This window comes from Theropithecus gelada, chromosome 20, assembly GCF_003255815.1.
Source record: "Theropithecus gelada isolate Dixy chromosome 20, Tgel_1.0, whole genome shotgun sequence".
Lineage (NCBI taxonomy): Eukaryota > Metazoa > Chordata > Mammalia > Primates > Cercopithecidae > Theropithecus > Theropithecus gelada.
Window position 1 is genome coordinate 25411742 of NC_037688.1, and position 20520 is coordinate 25432261.

The window sequence follows — 20520 nt, forward strand, 5'->3', positions numbered from 1 at the left end:
GTGGCGGGCGCCTGTAGTCCCAGCTACTCGGGAGGCTGAAGCAGGAGAATGGCGTGAACCTGGCAGGCAGAGCTTGCAGTGAGCCGAGATTGCACCACTGCACTCCAGCCTGGGCAACAGAGCAAGACTCAGTCTCAAAAAAAAGGAGACTGGGCGTGGTGGCTCAAACCTGTAATCCCAGCACTTTGGGAGGCCGAGGTGGGCGGATCACGAGGTCAGGAGATCGAGACCATCCTGGCTAACACGGTGAAACCCCGTCTCTACTAAAAAAAAAAATACAAAAAAACTAGCCGGGGCGAGGTGGCAGGCGCCTGTAGTCCCAGCTACTCGGGAGGCTGAGGCAGGAGAATGGCATAAACCCGGGAGGCGGAGCTTGCAGTGAGCCGAGATCGCGCCACCACACTCCAGCCTGGGCGACAGAGCGAGACTCCGTCTCAAAAAAAAATAATAAGAAGAAAAATGTTAGTAAATTATGAATACTCCCACACAAGACCCCTCCCCGAAAAAAACTTATGAGTGTGAAAGATTTACCTGTTAAAAAGAGTACCAGTATCTGGCCGTGTGTGGTGGCTCACACGTATAATCCCAGCACTTTGGGAGGCCAAGGCGGGCGGATCACCTGTGGTCGGGAGTTCGAGACCAGCCTAACTAACATGGAGAAGCCCCATCTCTACTAAAAAATAAAAAATTTAGGCTGGGCACGGTGGTTCACGCCTGTAATCCCAGCACTTTGGGAGGCCGAGGCGGGCAGATCATGACGTCAGGAGATCGAGACCCTCCTGGCTAAAATGGTAAAACCCCATCTCTACTAAAAACACAAAAAATTAGCCGGGCGTGGTGACGGGTGCCTGTAGTCCCAGCTACTCAGGAGGCTGAGGCAGGAGAATGGCGTGAATCTGGGAGGCGGAGCTTGCAGTGAGCCGAGATCCCGCCTCTGCACTCCAGCCTGGGCGACAGAGCGAGACTCCATCTCTAAATAAGTAAATATTAGCTGAGTGTGGTGGCACATGCCTGTAATCCCAGCTACTCAGGAGGCTGAGGCAGGAGAATCGCTTGAACCTGGAAGGAGGAGGTTGCAGTGCACCGAGATCGCGCCATCGCACTCCAGCCTGGGCAACAAGAGCGGAACTGTCTTAAAAAGAGTACCAGTTTCACATGTTAGTACAGGCAAATTCTGTCAAACTTAGAAGAAAAAACTGTACTCAGAGCATTTTAAAATGGTAGGTTTAGGCGGGGCGCGGTGGCTCACGCCTGTAATCCCAGCACTTTGGGAGGCTGAGGTGGGCAGATCACAAGGTCAGGAGATCGAGACCATCCTGGCTAACACGGTGAAACCCCGTCTCGACTAAAAATACAAAAAATTCGCCGGGCATGGTGGCGGGCGCCTGTAGTCCCAGCTACTTGGGAGGCTGAGGCAGGAGAATGGCGTGAACCCGGGAGGTGGAGCTTGCAGTGAGCCAAAACCACGTCACTGTATTCCAGCCTGGGCAACAGAGCAAGACTCCATCTCAAAAAAAAAAGAAAGCTAGGTTTATCAGTTTTATTATTTGAAGCTGCACTGTTACCAAAACTGGGTCAGAAAACTACCAAAAAGAAAACATCCTCAGAAAGAAACAAAAATTTTAAATGAAATTATTAGCCAGTGAGCCAACCTAATTTAGTAATACGTTCTAAAAAATAAGTGATACTGAATATATCTGAAACACAATGATAGTTTATCATTGGGAAATTACTGATATATATTACATTGAAGGATTGAAGAAAAACTATATTATTTCTGTAGATGTGAGGGGGCGCTAAAATTCAGTAATTGTTAATTACTGTTTAATGTCCTAGCAAGTTAAGTATAGGAGAAAATTTCTTTAATGTGTTTAGGCTGGGCGCGGTGGCTCAATGCCTGTAATCCCAGTACTTTGGGAGGTTGAGGTGGGCAGATCACCTGAGGTCAGGAGTTGACCAGCCTGGCCAACATGGTGAAACCCCATCTCTACTAAAAATACAGAAATTAGCTGGGCATGGTGGCACGCGCCTGTAGTCTCAGCTACTCGGGAGGCTGAGGCAGGAGAATCATTTGAACCTGGGAGGTGTAAGTTGCATTGAGGCAGGATCACTCCACTGAACTCCAGCCTGGGTGACGAGTGAGACTACCTAAAAAAAAAAAAAAAGCGTATATATACCAGAAATGTATAATAAACTCATCCTAATTAATTCTGAAACATTGAAAGTATTTCCACTAAATTCTGGAATGTGACAAGATATTCATTCTTAATGTTACTGTTTCAACGTTGTACTGGAAATCCTAGCTAATAGAATAAAGTAAGAAATGAATTATTAATGGAAAGATAAAACTTATTTCTTGCAGAGAGATTTGCTTACAGAGAAAATCTAAGAGTATCAAAACAAAAACTTAGAGCGAGAAGAGTTCAGTTCACTGACCAGATATAAGATAAGCATACAGAAATCAGTAACTTCTATAGTGATAGGAAGGTGTAAAATGGATTCTAATAGCAATAAAATAACTTAGGGATAAACTGAACAACAAAAAACAATATCTGGCTGGGCATGATGGCTCACGCCTGTAATCCCAGCACTTTGGGAGGCCGAGGCGGGCAGATCACTAGGTCAGGAGATCGAGACCATCCTGGCTAACACAAACAAAATACAAAAAATTAGCTGGGCGTGGTGGCGGGCACCTGTAGTCCCAGCTACTCAGGAGGCTGAGGCAGGAGAATGGGGTGAACCCAGGAGGCGGAGCTTGCAGTGAACCGAGGTCATGCCACTGACCTCCAGCCTGGGCGACAGAGCGAGACTGTCTCAAAAACAACAACAACAATATCTATGAAATCTACATGAAGAAAACCTCAAGCTTTTCCAAAGGACATGAATAAATGAAGAAACATTACAAGTTAATTTTAACTTTCAGCTGGAAGAATAAATGTGAATGGCTAAGATAAATTTGAAAATAGAATGAGGGGCTTATGTAATTGGATTTTGTAAAACTATAGTAAATGAAACCAGTGTGATATTGCAGCAGGAATAGATAGCTCATTGGAACAGAGTGGGTTCTGGTACATACGAGTTAACAGGTTAAATAGGGAAATCTTGAAGGAAGAGAGTTAGTAATGCTATTAGGATAGTTATCGACTTATGTGTTGAAAACTTGGTGTGTAACACTTATAACTGGGGCCGGGCATGGTAGCTCACCCCTATAATCCCAGCACTTTGGGAAACCAAGGCGGGTTGGTCACCTGAGATCAGGAGTTCGAGACCAGCCTGACCAACATGGTGAAACCCCATCTGTACTAAAAATACAAAAGTTATCCAGGCGTGGTGGTGTGCGCCTGTAGTCTCAGCTACTTGGGAGGCCAAGCCAGGAGAATTGCTTGACTCTGGGAGGTGGAGGTTGCAGTGACCCACAATCGTGACACTGCACTCCAGCCTGGGCAACAGAGCGAGATTTCATCTCAAAAGAGAAACCAACAACACTTAAGAGTGCAGTGCTTGTTTTTGTTTGTTTGTTTTTTCCTTAAAATTGGGAAACTTTTTAAATTTTTCAAAACAACCATTGAAACATTAGTGAATGTTCAAAGCGCTTTTTGGGGCAGGGGGTGCGTGGGGGACAGGGTCTCTCACTCTGTTGCCCAGGCTGGAGTGCAGTGGTGTGATCATGGCTCACTGTAGCCTTAAACTACTGGGCTCAGGTGATCCTCCCACTTTAGCTGCTCTTCATGTAGCTGGGACTACAGGCATGTACCACCACACCCATCTAATTTTTGTATTTTTTGTAGAGACAGGGTTTTGCCATGTTGCCCAGGCTGGTCTCGAACTCCTGACCTCAAGTGATCCGCACACGCCTTGGCCTGCCAAAGTGCTGGGATTACAGGTGTGAGCCACCGCGCCCTGCCCTCAAAGCACTTCGTAGAATCAAGTTTGAAAGTCACTGTTTTAGTATAAGGTATCCTGCAGGGGACTAAAGGATGGATAATGGGAGGATGATAGATGAGAGGCCCTTCGAGCCTGGCCTGTCTAGGAAACGCTAATGATAGGAAAAGAGGATGAGTGGAATTAAAACATGTATTCAGTAACTCAGGATTTGGAACAAATTGATCTGTAAATAGGCATGGATTAGTTTTAAACTATTACGGAAAATTTCAAACGTGTAGAAGTAAAGATTGTAATACATCCTCATGTGCCTACCACCCAGCTTAAACAGTTACTAGTCACGTGCAATCTTTTTTTTGAGACAGTTTCGCTCTTGTTGCCCAGGTTGGAGTGCAATGGCATGATCTTGGGTCACTGCGACCTCCACCTTCTGGGTTCAAGAGATTCTCCAGCCTCAGTCTTCCGAGTAGGTGTGTGCCACCATGCCTGGCTAATTTTTGTGTTTTTAGTAGATAGGGGGGTTTCAGCATGTTGGCCAGGCTGGTCTTGAACTCCTGACCTCAGATGATCCGCCCACCTTGGCTTCCCAAGTAATGACCAATCTTGACTCATCTACACCCGTATTCGTTTACCCACTTCTCTTAGATAATGATAAGGATTCAAGAAGCAAAGTTTACAAATAATGAAGAGAGAAGGTTATCTTTTAGACTTATTCTGTATTCTGAATTTCAGTGCCCCAAAGCTAAGCTTTTGTGCCTCACCTACAGTGCTCATGTTATAGTCTGTGTTAACAGAAGTTAAAGTTTTGTTTTCATATTTCAGGTCAGCAAATTAAAACGTCACATTCGCTCTCATACTGGAGAGCGTCCATTTCAGTGCAGTTTGTGCAGTTATGCCAGCAGGGACACATACAAGCTGAAAAGGCACATGAGAACCCATTCAGGTAGGACTTCTCCACTCCTTACTGTATTAATGAGCTGCTTTTCAGTGAATCCCATGGGACCCTGTGGACCACTGTGTGCCCCCATTGTTTATGCAAATGGAAGACTGGCATGAAAATAGTATGGAATTGATTAATGCTTCTCTGGCATATCCTCTGAATCCATTGTTCGGAAAATACATTAGAAAATAGTACCTTTTGTTTTGTTTAACTTGAATCTGCCTATAACAAGAAAATAATACTTTTTAAGGGAGAAATTAAGTTAAAATGGACAGATTTTAATTTTGAAAGTCTGGGTGGATTTCCTAACCCACCTTATTCAGTTTTCCTGGATACTGCCTTTTCTTAAAAAGAAAAACTTGTGGGTTCTCCATTCAGTCTCCCCCAAAGGTAAGCATTGCTGTAATGTGGAGGATTCCAGAGCAGAGCTGGACAGAGCAGAGGTGGCCAGTAGCAGTTTAGGACTTGGCCATGTCTGAAGATAGACATGATCTGGGCACTGGGACTGAGCCTCAGCCTTCCTGAGACCTGTAGATTCTCTGTGATGTAGCATATCTGCCACCTGAGTTACCCTCCAATTAAATTACAGTATTTATTCATTTCATTTAATGTGTTCAATTCTGTATTTTCTTTAAAGGAGAAAAGCCTTATGAATGTTATATTTGTCATGCTCGGTTTACCCAAAGTGGTACCATGAAGATGCACATTTTACAGAAGCACACAGAAAATGTGGCCAAATTTCACTGTCCCCACTGTGACACAGTCATAGCCCGAAAAAGTGATTTGGGTAAGTAGATCAGTGACAAGTGAAAAACATATTTTGAAGGATTTATATTTTGAAATATGGGGATCATAAATAACTTCACCTTCTGACTCTCATACATTTTATGTATAGGAATGGCCTGTCACTTAGTAAAAGCCATTGCTTAGCTGCTTTTTTTTTTTTTTTTTTTTTTTTTTTTTTCTGTTTCTTCTTTTTCTTACTGTAGTCAGGCCACAAGATTCTGTCCTGAATAAAACTCATCTATAAATTAATGGGAACTGTGATGGGAGGAAACAGAGTACACCTTTAATTAGTAGCCCTCCTTCCCCAAATAGGAAAGTAACATAGTGTAATTCAAACTCAGGTCATTCTATTGTATTTTTTTGAGAACATCTGTACTTTCTCTAAGTAATGGGACTATTTTATTGGTTTAGTAGCAACTGTTTTTCTGTGCATAAACTAGAGTTTACATAGATATGGAGTTTATTAATAATATTTAGGCCGGCACGGTGGCTCATGCCTGTAATCCCAGCACTTTGGGAGGCCAAGGCAGGTGGATCACAAGGTCAGGAGATCGAGACCATCCTGGCTAACAAGGTGAAACCCCGTCTCTACTAAAAATAAAAAAATTAGCGGGCATGGTGGTGGGCATCTGTAATCCCAGCTACTCGGGAGTCTGAGGCAGGAGAATGGTGTGAACTTGGGGGACGGAGCTTGCAGTAAGCTGAGATCGCACCACTGCACTCTAGCCTGGGCAACAGGGCGAGACTCAAAAAAAAAAAAAAACACATTTAGTGTAACTCATACAGAAAGATAGTCACTTGGATTGCCTGCTGTGTTTTTTTTATTCAAAGCAGAAATAAGTATTGCCCATTGTTTTACTTTTTTGCTCATTGAATTTCACAACAACCATATGAAATAATGAAGGCTCATCTTACTCTTACTTGATAGGTGATAAGCCTAAGACTCAGAGAGCTGTCTTTACCAAAGCTTTGCAACACAGCTTCTGGGTGGCAAAACCAAGCTAAGTTCTCTTGAGTCTGCCCCAGCTCCTTCTCACACTGGGGTGTATATTAGTACCCAGGCCATAGCAGCAGCTTGTCCATCCCCAGCATAAACATGGCCTGTCTTTCTGCAGCAGTGGTTTTACTCAGAAGAGTTTTGAAGAAACTTTATGCAATTTAGCTGGTGTCTTAACACTTTTTTTTTTTTTTTGATACGGAATCTCACTCTGTCGCACAGTCTGGAGTGCACTGGCACGATCTCGGCTCACTGAAACCTCCACCTCCCTGGTTCAAGCTTTTCTTCTGCCTCAGTCTCCTGAGTAGCTAGGACTACAGGCATGTACTTCCATGCCCGACTAATTTTTGTATTTTTGGTAGAGATGAGGTTTTACCATATTGGCCAGGCTGGTCTCAAATTCCTGACCTCATGATCTGCCTGCCTCAGCCTCCCAAAGTGCTGGGATTATAGGCATGAGCCACTGCGCTCTGCCATCTTAATACTTTTTAAAATTTATTTTTATTGGGGCTGGGCACGGTGGCTCATGCCTGTAATCCCAGCACTTTGGGAGTCCGAGGTGGGCAGATCACCTGAGATGAGGAGTTCAAGACCAGCCTGGCCAACATGGTGAAACCTCGTCTCTACAAAAATACAAAAATTAGCCTGGCATGATGGCGGGTGCCTGTAATCCCAGCTACTCAGGAGGCTGATGTGGGAGAATCTCTTGAACCTGGGAGGCGGAGGTTGCGGTGAGCCGAGATTGTGCCATTGCACACCAGCGTGGGCGACAGAGACTCTGTCTCCAAAAAAAAAAAAAAAATTATTTGTATTTTTGTATTGCTATGTAATAGTTCTATTAAAACTTTTTTATATAGCCAGGCGCGGTGGCTTACGCCTGTAATCCCAGCACTTTGGGAAGCCAAGGCGGGCGGATCATGAGGTCAGGAGATTGAGACCATCCTGGCTAACACGGTAAAACCCCGTCTCAACTAAAAATACAAAAAATTAGCCAGGTGTGGTGGCTGGTCGCACGTGCCTGTAGTCCCAGCTGGCTGGTCGCACGTGCCTGTAGTCCCAGCTAGTTGGGAGGCTCAGGCAGGAGAATCGCTTGAACCCGGGAGGCAGAGGTTGCAGTGAGCTGAAATCGCACCCCTGCACTCCAGCCTGGGCAACAAAGCAAGACTCCATCTCAAAAAAACAAACTTTTTAAAAATATTAATATATTAAGCAAAATGCAAATGTTATTTTATTTTATTTTATTTTATATTTATTTTCTTTGTTTGAGATGAGTCTCGTTCTGTCGCCCAGGCAGGAGTGCAGTGGCACAATCTTGGCTCACTGCAACCTCCACCTCCCGGGTTCAAGCGATTCTCCTGCCTCAGCCTCCCAAGTAACTGGGATTGTAGGCTCGCACCACCATGCCCAGCTAATTTTGTATTTTTAGTGGAGATAGGGTTTCACCATGTTGGCTAGGCTGGTCATGAACTCCTGACCTCAAGTGATCCACCCATCTCAGTCTCCCAAAGTGCTGGCATTATAGGCATGAGCCATCACACCTGGCCAACGTCACATATATTTTGAAGATGAAACCATGAGCTTGAAGTAAACGACTTTGGGCTCCACGTAAGACCCATGAGTCATACATTCATTCTGGTCGACTGTTAAGAGTTTTGTGTTAGAAATTAAATCTTTCAGGCCAGGTGTGGTGATCACTCCTGTAATCCCATTACTTTGGGAGGCTGAGGTGGGCAGATCACGAGAGTAGTTTGAGACCAGCCTGGCTAACATGGTGAAACTCTTGTCTTTTACTAAAGAAATACCAAAATTAGTTGGGCATGGTGGCAAGTGCCTGTAATCCCAGCCACTCAGGAGACCAAGGCAGAAGAATCGCGTGAACCCGGGAGGTGGAGGTTGCAGTGAGTAAGATCGTGCCACTGCACCCCGGCCTAGGCAATAGAGTAAGACTGTCTCCAAAAAAAATTAGCCAGATGTGGTGGTGCACACCTATAGTCCCAGCTATTTGGGAGGCTGAGGCAGGAGAATTGCTTGAATCTGGGAAGCGGAGGTTGCAGTGAGCTGAGATCTTGCCACTGCACTCCAGCCTGAGTGACAGAGCGTGAGACTCTGTCTCAAAAAAAAGAAAAAAGCCAATTCTAAAAAAGTTTGTATTTCCTCTTTGAAAACAGGTTAGATTTTACTCTCATAAACAGGTAGCGAGTGAAAAGTGAGAGCCACCCTCTCCCTTACCTCATTCTACTCCCAATAATTAGCTCTCTTTAAGTTTGGTGGGATGTCACCTCAGTTGATACAACTTGTAGCACTGTAAATACATAAATTAATGATCCCAAATGTAGCTAGGCCCTCACTGCTCCTAGCTATTCCAGCTGTTTGTTCTTGTCAGGTGTGCTCCAGTTCTTCTTTATGAGTCAGCGAATCCATTCCACAATATTTGGTGCTTGTTATATAGAGTTGGGCACCCTACTCTTACTTTTTGTTGTTGTTGTTGAGATGGAATTACCTTCTTGTCACCCAGACTGGAGTTCAATGGTGCGAACTCAGCTCACTGCAAACCTCTGCCTCCCAGGTTCAAGTGATTCTCCTGCCTCAGCCTCCTGAGTAGCTGGGATTATAGGCACATACCACCATGCCCAGCTAAGTTTTTTTTTTGTATTTTTTAGTAGAGATGGGGTTTCACTATGTTGGTCAGGCTGGTCTTGAACTCCTGACCTCAGGTGATCTGCCTGCCTCGGCCTCCCAAAGTGCTGGGATTACAGACATGAGCCACTGCGCCCAGCCCTCACTTATTTTTTTTGTGACAAAGTTTTGCACTTGTCACCCATGCTGGAGTGCAGTGGTCCAATCTCTGTTCACTGCAACCTCCACCTCCTGGGTTCAAGCTGTTCTCCTGCCTCAGCCTCCTGAGTAGCTGGGACTACAAGTGCCTGCCACCACGGCTGATTTTTGTATTTTTAGTAGAGATAGGGTTTCACCATGTTGGCCAGGCTGCTCTCGAACTCCTGACCTCAGATGATCTGCCCTCATTGGCCTCCCAAAATGTTGGGATTACAGGCATGAGCTACCACACCAGACCCCCTACTCCTACTTTCTTATAACCTCTAATTTTCCGTCTTTTTTCTCTCCCTTCTTGGTCTCAGTAAATGACTTCTCTCCCTACTTAAAAAATAAAGACAAAGGGCTAGGCACGGTGGCTCACGCCTGTAATCCCAGCACTTTGGGAGGCTGAGGTGGGCGGATCGTTTGAGCTTAGGAGTTCCAGACCAGCCTGAACAACATGGCAAAACTCCCATCTCTACCAAAAATACAAAACAGCCAGTTGTGGTGAGGTGCACCTGTGGTTCCAGCTACTCAGGAGGCTGAAGTGGGAGGATTGAGCTTAGGAGGTGTAGAGGTTGCAATGAGCCGAGATCGTGCCACTGCACTCCAGCTTGGGTGACAGACCCCATGTCTAAAAAAAAGAATCTTAGCCAGGCACAGTGGCTCACATCTGTAGTTTCAGCTATTCAGGAGGATGGGCCAGGAGTTCTAGACCAACCTGTGTGATACAGCAAGACCCAATCTCTTAAACAAAAATATGGCTGGGCGCAGTGGCTCACGCCTCTAATCCCAGCACTTTGGGAGGCTGAGGTGGGTGGATCACAAGGTCAGGAGATGAAGACCATCCTGGCTAACATGGTGAAACCCCATCTCTACTAAAAATACAAAAAATTAGCCAGGCGTGGTGGCAGGCACCTGTGGTCCCAGTTACTTGGGAGGCTGAGCTGAGATCGTGCCACGGCACTCCAGCCTGGGCAAGAGAGTGAGACTATCTCAAGAAGAAAAGAAAAAAAATGTGTGTGTGTGTGTGTGTGTGTGTGCGTGTGTGTGTTCACTCTCTAGGTTTAACTCTTCTCTCTTTCCCTGTGTGTGTGTGTGTGTGTGTTCACTCTCTAGGTTTAACTCTTCTCCTCTTCTCTCTTTCCCAGTGTGTGTGTGTGTGTGTTCACTCTCTAGGTTTAACTCTTCTCCTCTTCTCTCTTTCCCAGCCAGCCTTTATGAAGAGTTGCATCCCTCACAGTCTCTTCTCATCTTTCTCCCTTGTCTAGCTTATTCCCCATCACTCTGGTATAATGACTCTTGCTTAAGGTCATGAATGACCCCACACTCTGAATGTAGTGAAGACTCCTTTCCACTCTTCTTCCTAAAAGATGACTTGATCTCTTAGCAGTGTTCTTCATAGTTGACAGCACCCTCTTCCTTTGAAACACTTTCTTCCCTTGGCGTCTGTGACACTAAATCCTGTTGGTTTTCTTCTTTCTCTTATTCCTCTCAACTTTCTGTTGTTTTAACCTTTTTTTCTCTCGCTAGCCTTAACTCTAAGGTTTTTTGTTGTTGTTGTTTTGTTATTTTTAATTATTGGAGACTGTCTTTCTCTGTTGCCCAGGCTGGATTTCGGTGGCGCAGTCTTGGCTCACTGCAGCCTCGACTTCCCAGGCTCAAGCAATCCTCCCACCTCAACCTCCCTGGTAGCTGGGACCTCAGGCACATGCCACAATGACCAGCTAATTTTTTTTTTTTTTGGTAGAGACAGGGTTTCACTATGTTGCCCGGGCTGGTCTTGTACTGGACTCAAGCAATCCACCCACCTCAGCCTTCCAATGTGCTGGGATTAGAGGTGTGAGCCACCATGCCTGGCCCAACTCTTAGACTTCTTTGTTTGTGTGTGTGCGTGTGTACTTTGTGTGAGAGACAGAGTTTCACTCTGTCACCCAGGCTGGAGTAGAGTGGCACGATCTCGGCTCACTGCAGCCACTGCTGCCCTGGTTTAAATGATTCTCCTTTCTCATTTTCCCGAGTAGCTGGGACTCCAGGTGTACACCACCATGCCCAGCTAATTTTTGTATTTTGTAGTAGAGAGGGGGTTTCACTATATGTTGACCAGGCACGTCTCAAACTTCTGACCTCAGGTGATCCACATGCCTTTGCCTTCCAAAGTGCTAGGATTCTTTTTGAGATGGAGTCTTTGTCGCCCAGGCTAGAGTGCAGTGCAGTGGCATAATCTTGGCTCACTGCAACCTCCGCCTCCCAGGTTCAAGCCGTTATCTTGCCTCAGCCTCCCAAGTGACTGGGATTACAGGTTTACAGGCATACACCACCACGGCCAGCTAATTTTTTTTTTTTTAGGAAGAGACAGAGTTTTGCCATGTTGGCCAGGCTGGTCTTGAACTCCTCACCTCAGGTGATCCACCTGCCTCAGCCTCCCAAAGTCCTGGGATTACAGGCGTGAGCCACTGTGCCTGCCAACTCTTAGACTTCTTAAAGCATGACCCATACTTTTTATTTTAATTCTACTTTTTGCCTTAGTGATCTTATCAGCTCCCATGGTTTCAAATTCTAACAACTCTTTGTGGCATTGGTGGTACAGTGATAAGCATAGCTGCTTTCAAATCCTAACAACTTGTACATTTATATTCCTACTCCAGATCTTTCTCTTGAGTTAACCTTATATAACTGTGTATCCCTTGCCATCCCACCCCTGCATTGATGTCTCTGGCATTTCAAATTCAGCATGTCTAAAACTGAAGGTCTAAAACTTCTCTATCCCTTATATCCCCCGACTCCCCGACCCCAAAAATAACACATACAACTTGGTCTTAAGCCCTCTTCCACTATTCTTGTCTCAGTAAATGACCCCAACAACTACCTGGTTTTCCAGGCCTGATGCCTACTTTCTTCTTCACTCTACAGTCACTAAATCCTATTGATGCAACTGCTTCCATCTCTCATCAGTTCTTCTCCTTCCATCCACACCCATTGTCATCACCCTTGTCCCAGCCACCATCTTCTCCCACCTATCCTATTTGAACAATCTTAATTGTTCTCCCTGCACCTTTTACTCTGTCTTTTCATTCATTTTTTGTGTAACACCCAGAGTAAACTTAAAAATCAGGAGAAATGGGCCGGGTGCAGTGGTTCACACCTATAATTCCAGCACTTTGGGAGGCCGAGGCGGGCAGATCCAAGGTCAGGAGATTGAGACCATCCTGGCTAACATGACGAAACCTCGTCTTTATTAAAAATACAAAAAAACAAAAAACAAAAAAAAACAAAAACAGCCAGGCGTGGTGGCAGGCGCCTATAGTCCCCAGCTACTTGGGAGGCTGAGGCAGGAGGATGGCATGAACCTGGGAGGTGGAGCTTGCAGTAAGCCGAGATTGTGCCACTGCATTCCTGCCTGGGCGACAGAACAAGACTCCGTCTCAAAAAAAAAAAAAAAAAAATCAAGAGAAATGTATTAGTAACTTATTAAAGTGCTTGTTTGTGTTTTAACATTACACTGGGCTTTTTACTGTGCTTTCAGGTGTCCACTTGCGAAAGCAGCATTCCTATATTGAACAAGGCAAGAAATGCCGTTACTGTGATGCTGTGTTTCATGAGCGCTATGCCCTCATCCAGCATCAGAAGTCACACAAGAATGAGAAGCGCTTTAAGTGCGACCAGTGTGATTACGCTTGTAGACAGGTAGGAACCTTCACTGAAAGTTGTTGGTGCTTCCTCAGTGTCTGGTGTTATCAGAAGGCATTTACATATTTTAAGGATAGTATTTTCAAACTGGATTATGAGGAATGTCACCAAAATCAAAGGTCATGCTCCTTGTCAATTGTATTATCCCATGTCCCGCTGATGTTTTATTCAGTCACAGCTTACCTCTTCCTTAAGCAGACATCTCTCTGAAAACTGTGGAAAGTAAGTCCAGGACTTGAGAGAGGGGAAGAATCTCATGCGGGGACATGACTCTTGGGGGAGAGCCAGAGAAGGAGCTCAGCAGGAATAAGCAGCTCTGTCTGTGCTAGAATTACGGAAGCAGTTCTGCACCACACTAAAAATACCTTTATCAAGCGGGGCCCAGTGGCTCACACCTGTAATCCTAGCACTTTGGGAGGCCGAGATAGGCAACGGAGAGAGACCCTGTCTCTACAGAAAGAAAAATTAGGGCCGGGCAGGGTGGCTCAAGTGCCTGTAATCCCAGCACTTTGGGAGGCCGAGGTGGGTGGATCATTTGAGGTCAAGAGCTCGAGACCAGCTTGGCCAAGACGGTGAAACCCTGCCTCTACTAAAAATACAAAAATTAGCCAGGCGTGGTGATAGACATCTGTAATCCCAGCTACTCCAGAAGCTTAGGCAGGAGAATTGCTTGAACCTGCAGTGGAGGTTGCGTTGAGCCGAGATTGCGCCACTGCGCTCCAGCCTGGGTGACAGAGTGAGACTGTCTCCAAAAAAAAAAATTTAGCTGGGGCCAGGTGACTCACACCTGTAATCCCAGCACTTTGAGAAGCCAAGGCAGGCAGATCATTTGAGGTTGGGAGTTCAAGACCAGCCTGGCCAACCTAATGAAACCCCATCTCTACTAAAAACTACAAAAATCACCTGGGTGTGGTGGCAGGCACCTGTAATCGCAGCTACTCCAGAGGCTAAGGCAGGAGAACGGCTTAAACCTGGGAGGTGGAGGTTGCAGCGAGCCGAGATGGCGGCACTGCACTCCATCCTGGGCGACAGAGCAAGACTCCGTCTCAAAAGAAAAAAAAAAATTAGTTGGGCATGGTGGCTCATGTCTGTGGTCCCATTTTGAAGCTGCAGTATACCATGATCACACCACTGCTCTCCAGCCTTTGCAACAGAGCAAGACCCTGTCTCTAAATATATAGCTTTATCATCTCAAGCCATGTTGAGTCTAGACCTAGCTTGGGTGAGAAAGACCTGTTGGCCACTTGCATGCAGGTGGCAGCTGGGATAGTAGCCCCATGAGCAGGCTCAGAGGCCTTTCCCCCTATGCCATTTCAGGAGAGGCACATGATCATGCACAAGCGCACCCACACCGGGGAGAAGCCTTATGCCTGCAGCCACTGCGATAAGACCTTCCGCCAGAAGCAGCTTCTCGACATGCACTTCAAGCGCTATCACGACCCCAACTTTGTCCCTGCGGCGTTTGTCTGTTCTAAGTGTGGGAAAACATTTACACGTCGGGTAAGGGTCAGAACTTCACTTTTCCTATTATGATACTGAATATTGGATTTTTGGTCTTCCTCTGCAGAGCAAGGTAGTTTTTTTCACTGAGGTTATAAACAGAGATGCTCCATTGTTTGGAAAGTGTTAGTCACCCCATCTTGATGTTTCTATCCATGTGTGAGCCCTTCCACTGATGGGGAACACAGTATCTTTGAATTGATTGATTGTATAAAGAAATTTCCTGCTGGGCACGGTGGCTTACACCTGTAATCTCAGCACTTTGGGAGGCCGTGGTGGGTGGATCATGAGGTCAGGAGATCGCGACCATCCTGGCTAACACGCTGAAACCCTGTCTACTAAAAATACAAAAAATTAGCTGGGTGCAGTAGCAGGCCCCTGTAATCCCAGCTACTCGGGAGGCTGAGCCAGGAGAATGGCGGGAACCAGGGAGGCGGAGCTTGAGTAAGCCGAGATCACGCCACTGCACTCCAGCCTGGGCGAAAAAGCGAGACTCCGTCTCAAAAAAAAAAAGAAATTTCCTTAGGTGGATTGAAACCTGCACCCCACCCCACCCCTAGCTAGCTGTAGCCTGTGCGGGGTCTTCTCTTGAGGGCTGTGTTAGATCTTGACAGAACTAGGAGCTGGTCTGAATCCTCCCCTGTCTCTGTCTGTAGGCTGCTGAGCCTCCCCTCAAAGAAGCTAGCCTTATCCATTTCCCCTGAGCAGAGACAGCGTGTTCAGGACACACTTAGCAGATACTAGAATTTTTAGGCTTAATATGGATTTTATTAAAGTAAATAACTTTCAATCTGATCTTAGCTTTTGTAGTGGTGTGAAAGAGGATTTTGTTCTTTTTGTTAGAATACCATGGCAAGACATGCTGATAATTGTGCTGGCCCAGATGGTGTAGAGGGGGAGAATGGAGGAGAAACGAAGAAGAGTAAACGTGGAAGAAAAAGAAAGATGCGCTCTAAGAAAGAAGATTCCTCTGACAGTGGTAGGTGACTTGTTTCTTGGTTTGCTTACTATGGCAGGCTTTGGAGCCCAGTTTCCAGTGTATTTATGTTTGGATATGCTGAGATACAGAGGCAGGCACACGCTCTTCCTTTCTTTAAACTTCTCATCTCCTAATGTCTATTTACAACAGCAGTTAGTGTTTTTCTGGGGCACATTTTCTTTTCTCCTCGTGGCATTCCACTTATTAATGCCTTATAAGTAATCTTCAGTTAAAGTCAAAGCAAAATTAATATTTATTTAGTTTATTCAAATTTGTGATATTCTAAGGCCAGCCGAGTTTCTTGTCGTATGTTCTTAACTTTTACATTTAGGTAGCTGGTCTAGATTTGAGCAGTGAATCTAATGGACATGAAGAAAGTTGTTTAAGCCTCTTCACTTATGGTTTGACTGCCTGTGTCAGCCTAGCCTTGAGAGGTGCTGATCAAGTCAGTGAAGGTCAGCCTTTCTCTTCCTACCTTAATCTCTCCATTTAAAGTTTAAAATCTTGCCTATTTTCCTACCACAGGTACTCTTTGGAGTGTTTTTTGCCTCTCTAGTCATGAAACCCAGGCAGGAGGTTATGCTTAGAAGTGCCAAGCCTTGGTCGGGCACAGTGGCTCGTGTCTGTAATCCTAGCACTTTGGGAGACGAAGATGGGCAGATCACTTGAGGTCAGGAGTTTGAGACCAGCCTGGGGAACATGGCAAAACCTTGTCTCTACAAAAAATTTAAAAATTAGCCCGGTGTGGTGGTACATGCCCATAGTCCCAGCTACTCGAGAGGCTGAGGTAGGAGAATCACCTGAGCCCGGGAAATAGAGGCTGCAGTGAGCTGTGATCACGCCACTGCCCTCCATCCTAGGCGTCTTTTTTTTTGTCTCCAAAAAAAGAAGTGCCAAGCCTCACAAAGAGGGTGGAAGAACAAGAGTCTTGGTAATTTGGAGGCCACGTTTAATTACACAAACATGTTCAGAGTGTTAGATTCTATAGTGTGGATATGTGGGTTGCTGGCATCCAGGTGGGAAGACACCTCTGTAACTAAAGACTTAAGGTATGGATGGAAAAGGTGGTAGAGAGTTTGGTTTTAGGGAATGGACTTCCCAGAAGCACCATTAAACTGGAGAGATTATAGATGATGCCTGATAGTCTAGGGATTCTTCATTTTGTGTTTTGCACTGGTTGTCAGTAGAAATAGTGGGGAGGGGATGAGATTTTTTGAATAAGTAACATATTGAAGAACTTTAGTCACTTATTGGGCTTTTTTGTTTTTGGTTTTTTGTTTGTTTGGTGTTCTTTTTTGTTTTTTGAGATGGTATCTCCCTCTTGTTGCCCAGGCTGGAGTGCAGTGGCGTGATCTCTGCTCCCTGCACCTCTACCTCCTGGGTTCAAGCGATTCTCCTGCCTCAGCCTCCCAGGTAGCTGGGATTACAGGCTTGCCCCACCACGCCCTATTAATTTTTGTATTTTTAGTAGAGATAGGGTTTCACCATGTTGGCCAGGCTGGTCCCGAACCCCTGACCTCAGATGACCTGCCCTCCTCAGCCTCCCAAAGTGCTGGGATTACAGGCTTGAGCCACTGTGCCCGGCCTTAATTTGTATTTCTAATTAATGCTGTCTAATGACTATTAATACGGTGAGTTATAGTAATTGATTTTATTACTTTTTTACATTTTTTTTTTTTTCCGAGACGGAGTCTCACTCTGTTGCCCAGGCTGGAGTGCAGTGGTACGAGCTCGGCTCACTGCAACCTCCGCCTCCCAGGTTCAAGCAATTCTCCTGCCTCAGTCTCCCAAGTAGCTGGGATTACAGGCATGAGCCACCGCGCCCGGCCTGGAGTATCTGTTTTAAGTAGCATCTTCTTCAGTCACTGGGTGTTAAGTGTATGCCTCCTTTAAGATGTCAATTTGCCACTGGTCATGGTGGCTCACGCCTGTAATCCCAGCACTTCGGTAGGCCAAGGCAGACAGATCACCTTAGCTCAGGAGTTCAAGACCAGCCTGGGGAACATGGCAAAACCCTGTATCTACAAAAAAAATACAAAAATCAGCAGGGGGTTGTGGCCTGCACCTTCGGTCCCAGCTATCTGGGAGGCTGAGGTGGGAGGATGGCTTGAGCCCAGTAGGTTGAGGCTGCAGTGAACTGAGATAGTGTCACTGCACTCCAGCCTGGGCGACGGAGTGAGACCCTGTCTCAAAAAAAAAAAAAAGAAAAAAATTATTGCAGTGAACTGTTGGGGGTTTTCAGAAATGTTGGGAGACTCCCAGATATTACCAGTGATCAGATAATCTTAACCTTTATAGTTGCTCTTAGTTGCAAAGCCCCCTGCTGCCAGACTCTGTCCTGTGTCCTGCTTTCTCCTGATACTTCCTTGTTCACTTTTGTGATTCATCTCCAGGAAGACCAGCTTCTTTCCCTCATCATATGTAACCAGAAGCATCTTAAGTCTAAAGAGATTATTGATAGCTTCTGATAGATTTCTACAGTTCTTCCTTCGGTCTGCTGCTGTTTAGTAGAGCACGAAATTTGGTTCAAGGCCTTATACCTAGTGACTCTTTATCTCCCCCAGAAAATGGACGTCAGCCTGGGCTCCATGCCACTGATGGCCATGCAGTGTTACTTGTCCTGACCCAGAAGTTCTGCTTGTCGGCTATCTACAGAAATCGACCAGCAGATGGTCTACTGCTGTTTTCAAGGCTTTTTGCTGAAATACCACCAAGCCAATAAGCCTTTGATCCTGTTAGCCTGCCTTTGTATGCTTTTCCCCCCAATTCTGACTGAATTTGTTTAGTTTTCTAGGCATTGGGCCAACTTAGGCAATAGGGGGCTTGAAGAAGTTCAGCAGGGAAGCATCTCTCGTTCTTGACACACTGCCACTTATCTCTACATTCCCCACATTTTCACTTAGGATTTCAGTCACTTGAGAAATAAGGCATTTTATCTGGAAGATCAGGAGTTTACCCACAGATCTCTAAATTTAAACATTTTGTTCCAGAGAAAGAGAGTGCACGTCAATAACCTGTGCTTTCTAGAGGAAGGCAGGCATTGTACATTTTGTGCCACAGCCATGGGGGAGGGATAACAAAAGCTCTTTAGCTGCCTGCAGATGTGGGCACCAGAACAGCCCAGACTGAGGGCAGAGGTTTGAATTCTACCTGCTGTGACTTGGCTGTGCATTGCAATCACTTAGTTTCTCACTTTTTCTATAAAATGAGGGTAACACCCTCATTCAGTGAAGTACCGAAGCCTAAGTGGAAAATGGTGAATTTTAAAATTGTGATGTTTGCTATAAGTAAAAGCTGTGTTTGTGGTAGACTGTAGGTTATGGAGCAGGATTACATGAGTTGCCTCAGTCCTGTTGATCTCCAGGTCACTATTAAGTGGAGTGAGAGTGCTACAGAAATTGCTCAGGGAAACTGAGTCTCAGCTGGTCAGATGTCCCAGGTCACATATCTAGTAAGAGATCTGAGACTCAGAGCCTCATTACCTGACTCCTCATCAGTATTCTTTATACAATAATTTCCTCACTTTTATGTACCACTTATTTTACCATGGATGGACAACTGTGGCATTAGGGAGGAGAGCAAAAGGGTTGGGAATGATACATTAGGTCTGGTACAGCTGGGAATTAAGTCCAAAAACTTGACTTTAAAAGAGAATCAATAATAGTTTCAAAAAAACTCTTGCTACTTACCTTAGTAAATAGGACCTCACAATGTGTAAGAATTTCTGGCCAGGCATGATGGATGAAGCCTATAATCCTAACACTTTGGGAGGTCAGGAGTTAGAAGCTGCAGTGAGCTATGATCACACCACTGCACTCTAGCCTGGGTGACAGAGCAAGACCCCGTCTCAAAAAAAAAAAAAAGAATTTCCGTCTTGTCCCCCGACACACACACTCTTAACCCTCCTGCCCACTTAGAGATGAGCAGAACCACATCTCCAAGGGTCCATTTCAGGCTTAGTGTCCTGCTTTATCCTGGTATAGTAGGTAGGGGGATCATTAAAATTTGAAATTCAGTATTGTGTTGAATCAAAAAAGTAGGGTCTAAAGCTAAAAGGAAAAACTAATAGCCAGTCCCACATAAAGTGCGAATAATAGTATTCAAATCAATTTGCTTCATTTTGCTGCAATACCTGTTCATTATATTAATCCTGATAGCAAAAATTCCAGCAAAAGCATTTTTATTTATTACTTTGGAACCTCACACCCTGCTCCCCTAAAAGCATTTTTAAATGGACTTTTGTTTTGTTTTTAATTTTTAATTTATCTTTTTTTGTTGTTTGTTTTTCCCAAAGTCTTACTCTGTCACCCAGACTGGAGTGCAGTGGCATTATCTCAGCTCACTGCAACCTCTGCCTCTCAGGTTCAAGTGATTCTCATGCCTCAGCCTCCTGAGTAGCTAGGATTACAGGTGCCTGCCACCACACCTGGCTAATTTTTGTATTTTTAGTAGAGACGGGGTTTTACCATGTTGGCCAGGATGGTTTCAATCTCCTGACCTTGCAGTCCACCCGCCTTGGCCTTCCAAAGTGCTGGAATTACAGGCCTGAGCCACCATGCCTGGCCACATTTTTTTTTTTTGGAGTAGAAATGGGGTTTCACCATATTTGCCAGGCTGGTCTCATCTCGAACTCTTGAACTCAAGTAAGCCGCCCACCTCGCCCTCCCAAAGTGCTGGGATTACAGGCATGAGCCACCACACTGAGCCAATTTCGTTTGTTTTGTTTTTTGTTTTTTGTTTTTTTCTTTTCTCTCTCTCTCTGGAGACAGAGTTTCACTCTTGTTGTCCAGGCTGGAGTGCAATGGCGGATCTCAGCTCCACGCAATCTCTGCCTCCCGGGTTCAAGTGATTCTTCTGCCTCAGCCTCCCGAGTAGCTGGGATTACAGGTATGCGCCACCATGCCCAGCTAATTTTGTATTTTTAGTAGAGTC

The 20520-nt window shown here is 45.4% G+C and overlaps 1 protein-coding gene across 3 annotated transcripts in view; it reads left to right on the forward strand.

The window, feature by feature from the left end:
- The window catches only part of CTCF (CCCTC-binding factor), an 82501-nt gene that overhangs the window by 58162 nt on the left and 3819 nt on the right, over positions 1-20520 (forward strand). For all 3 annotated transcript variants that reach the window (XM_025370220.1, XM_025370222.1, XM_025370221.1), the window contains 5 exons: positions 4705-4825; positions 5460-5609; positions 12946-13106; positions 14427-14609; positions 15453-15588. In XM_025370220.1, the coding sequence (XP_025226005.1) occupies positions 4705-4825; positions 5460-5609; positions 12946-13106; positions 14427-14609; positions 15453-15588 (751 nt within the window). The remainder of the gene's footprint in view (positions 1-4704; positions 4826-5459; positions 5610-12945; positions 13107-14426; positions 14610-15452; positions 15589-20520) is intronic.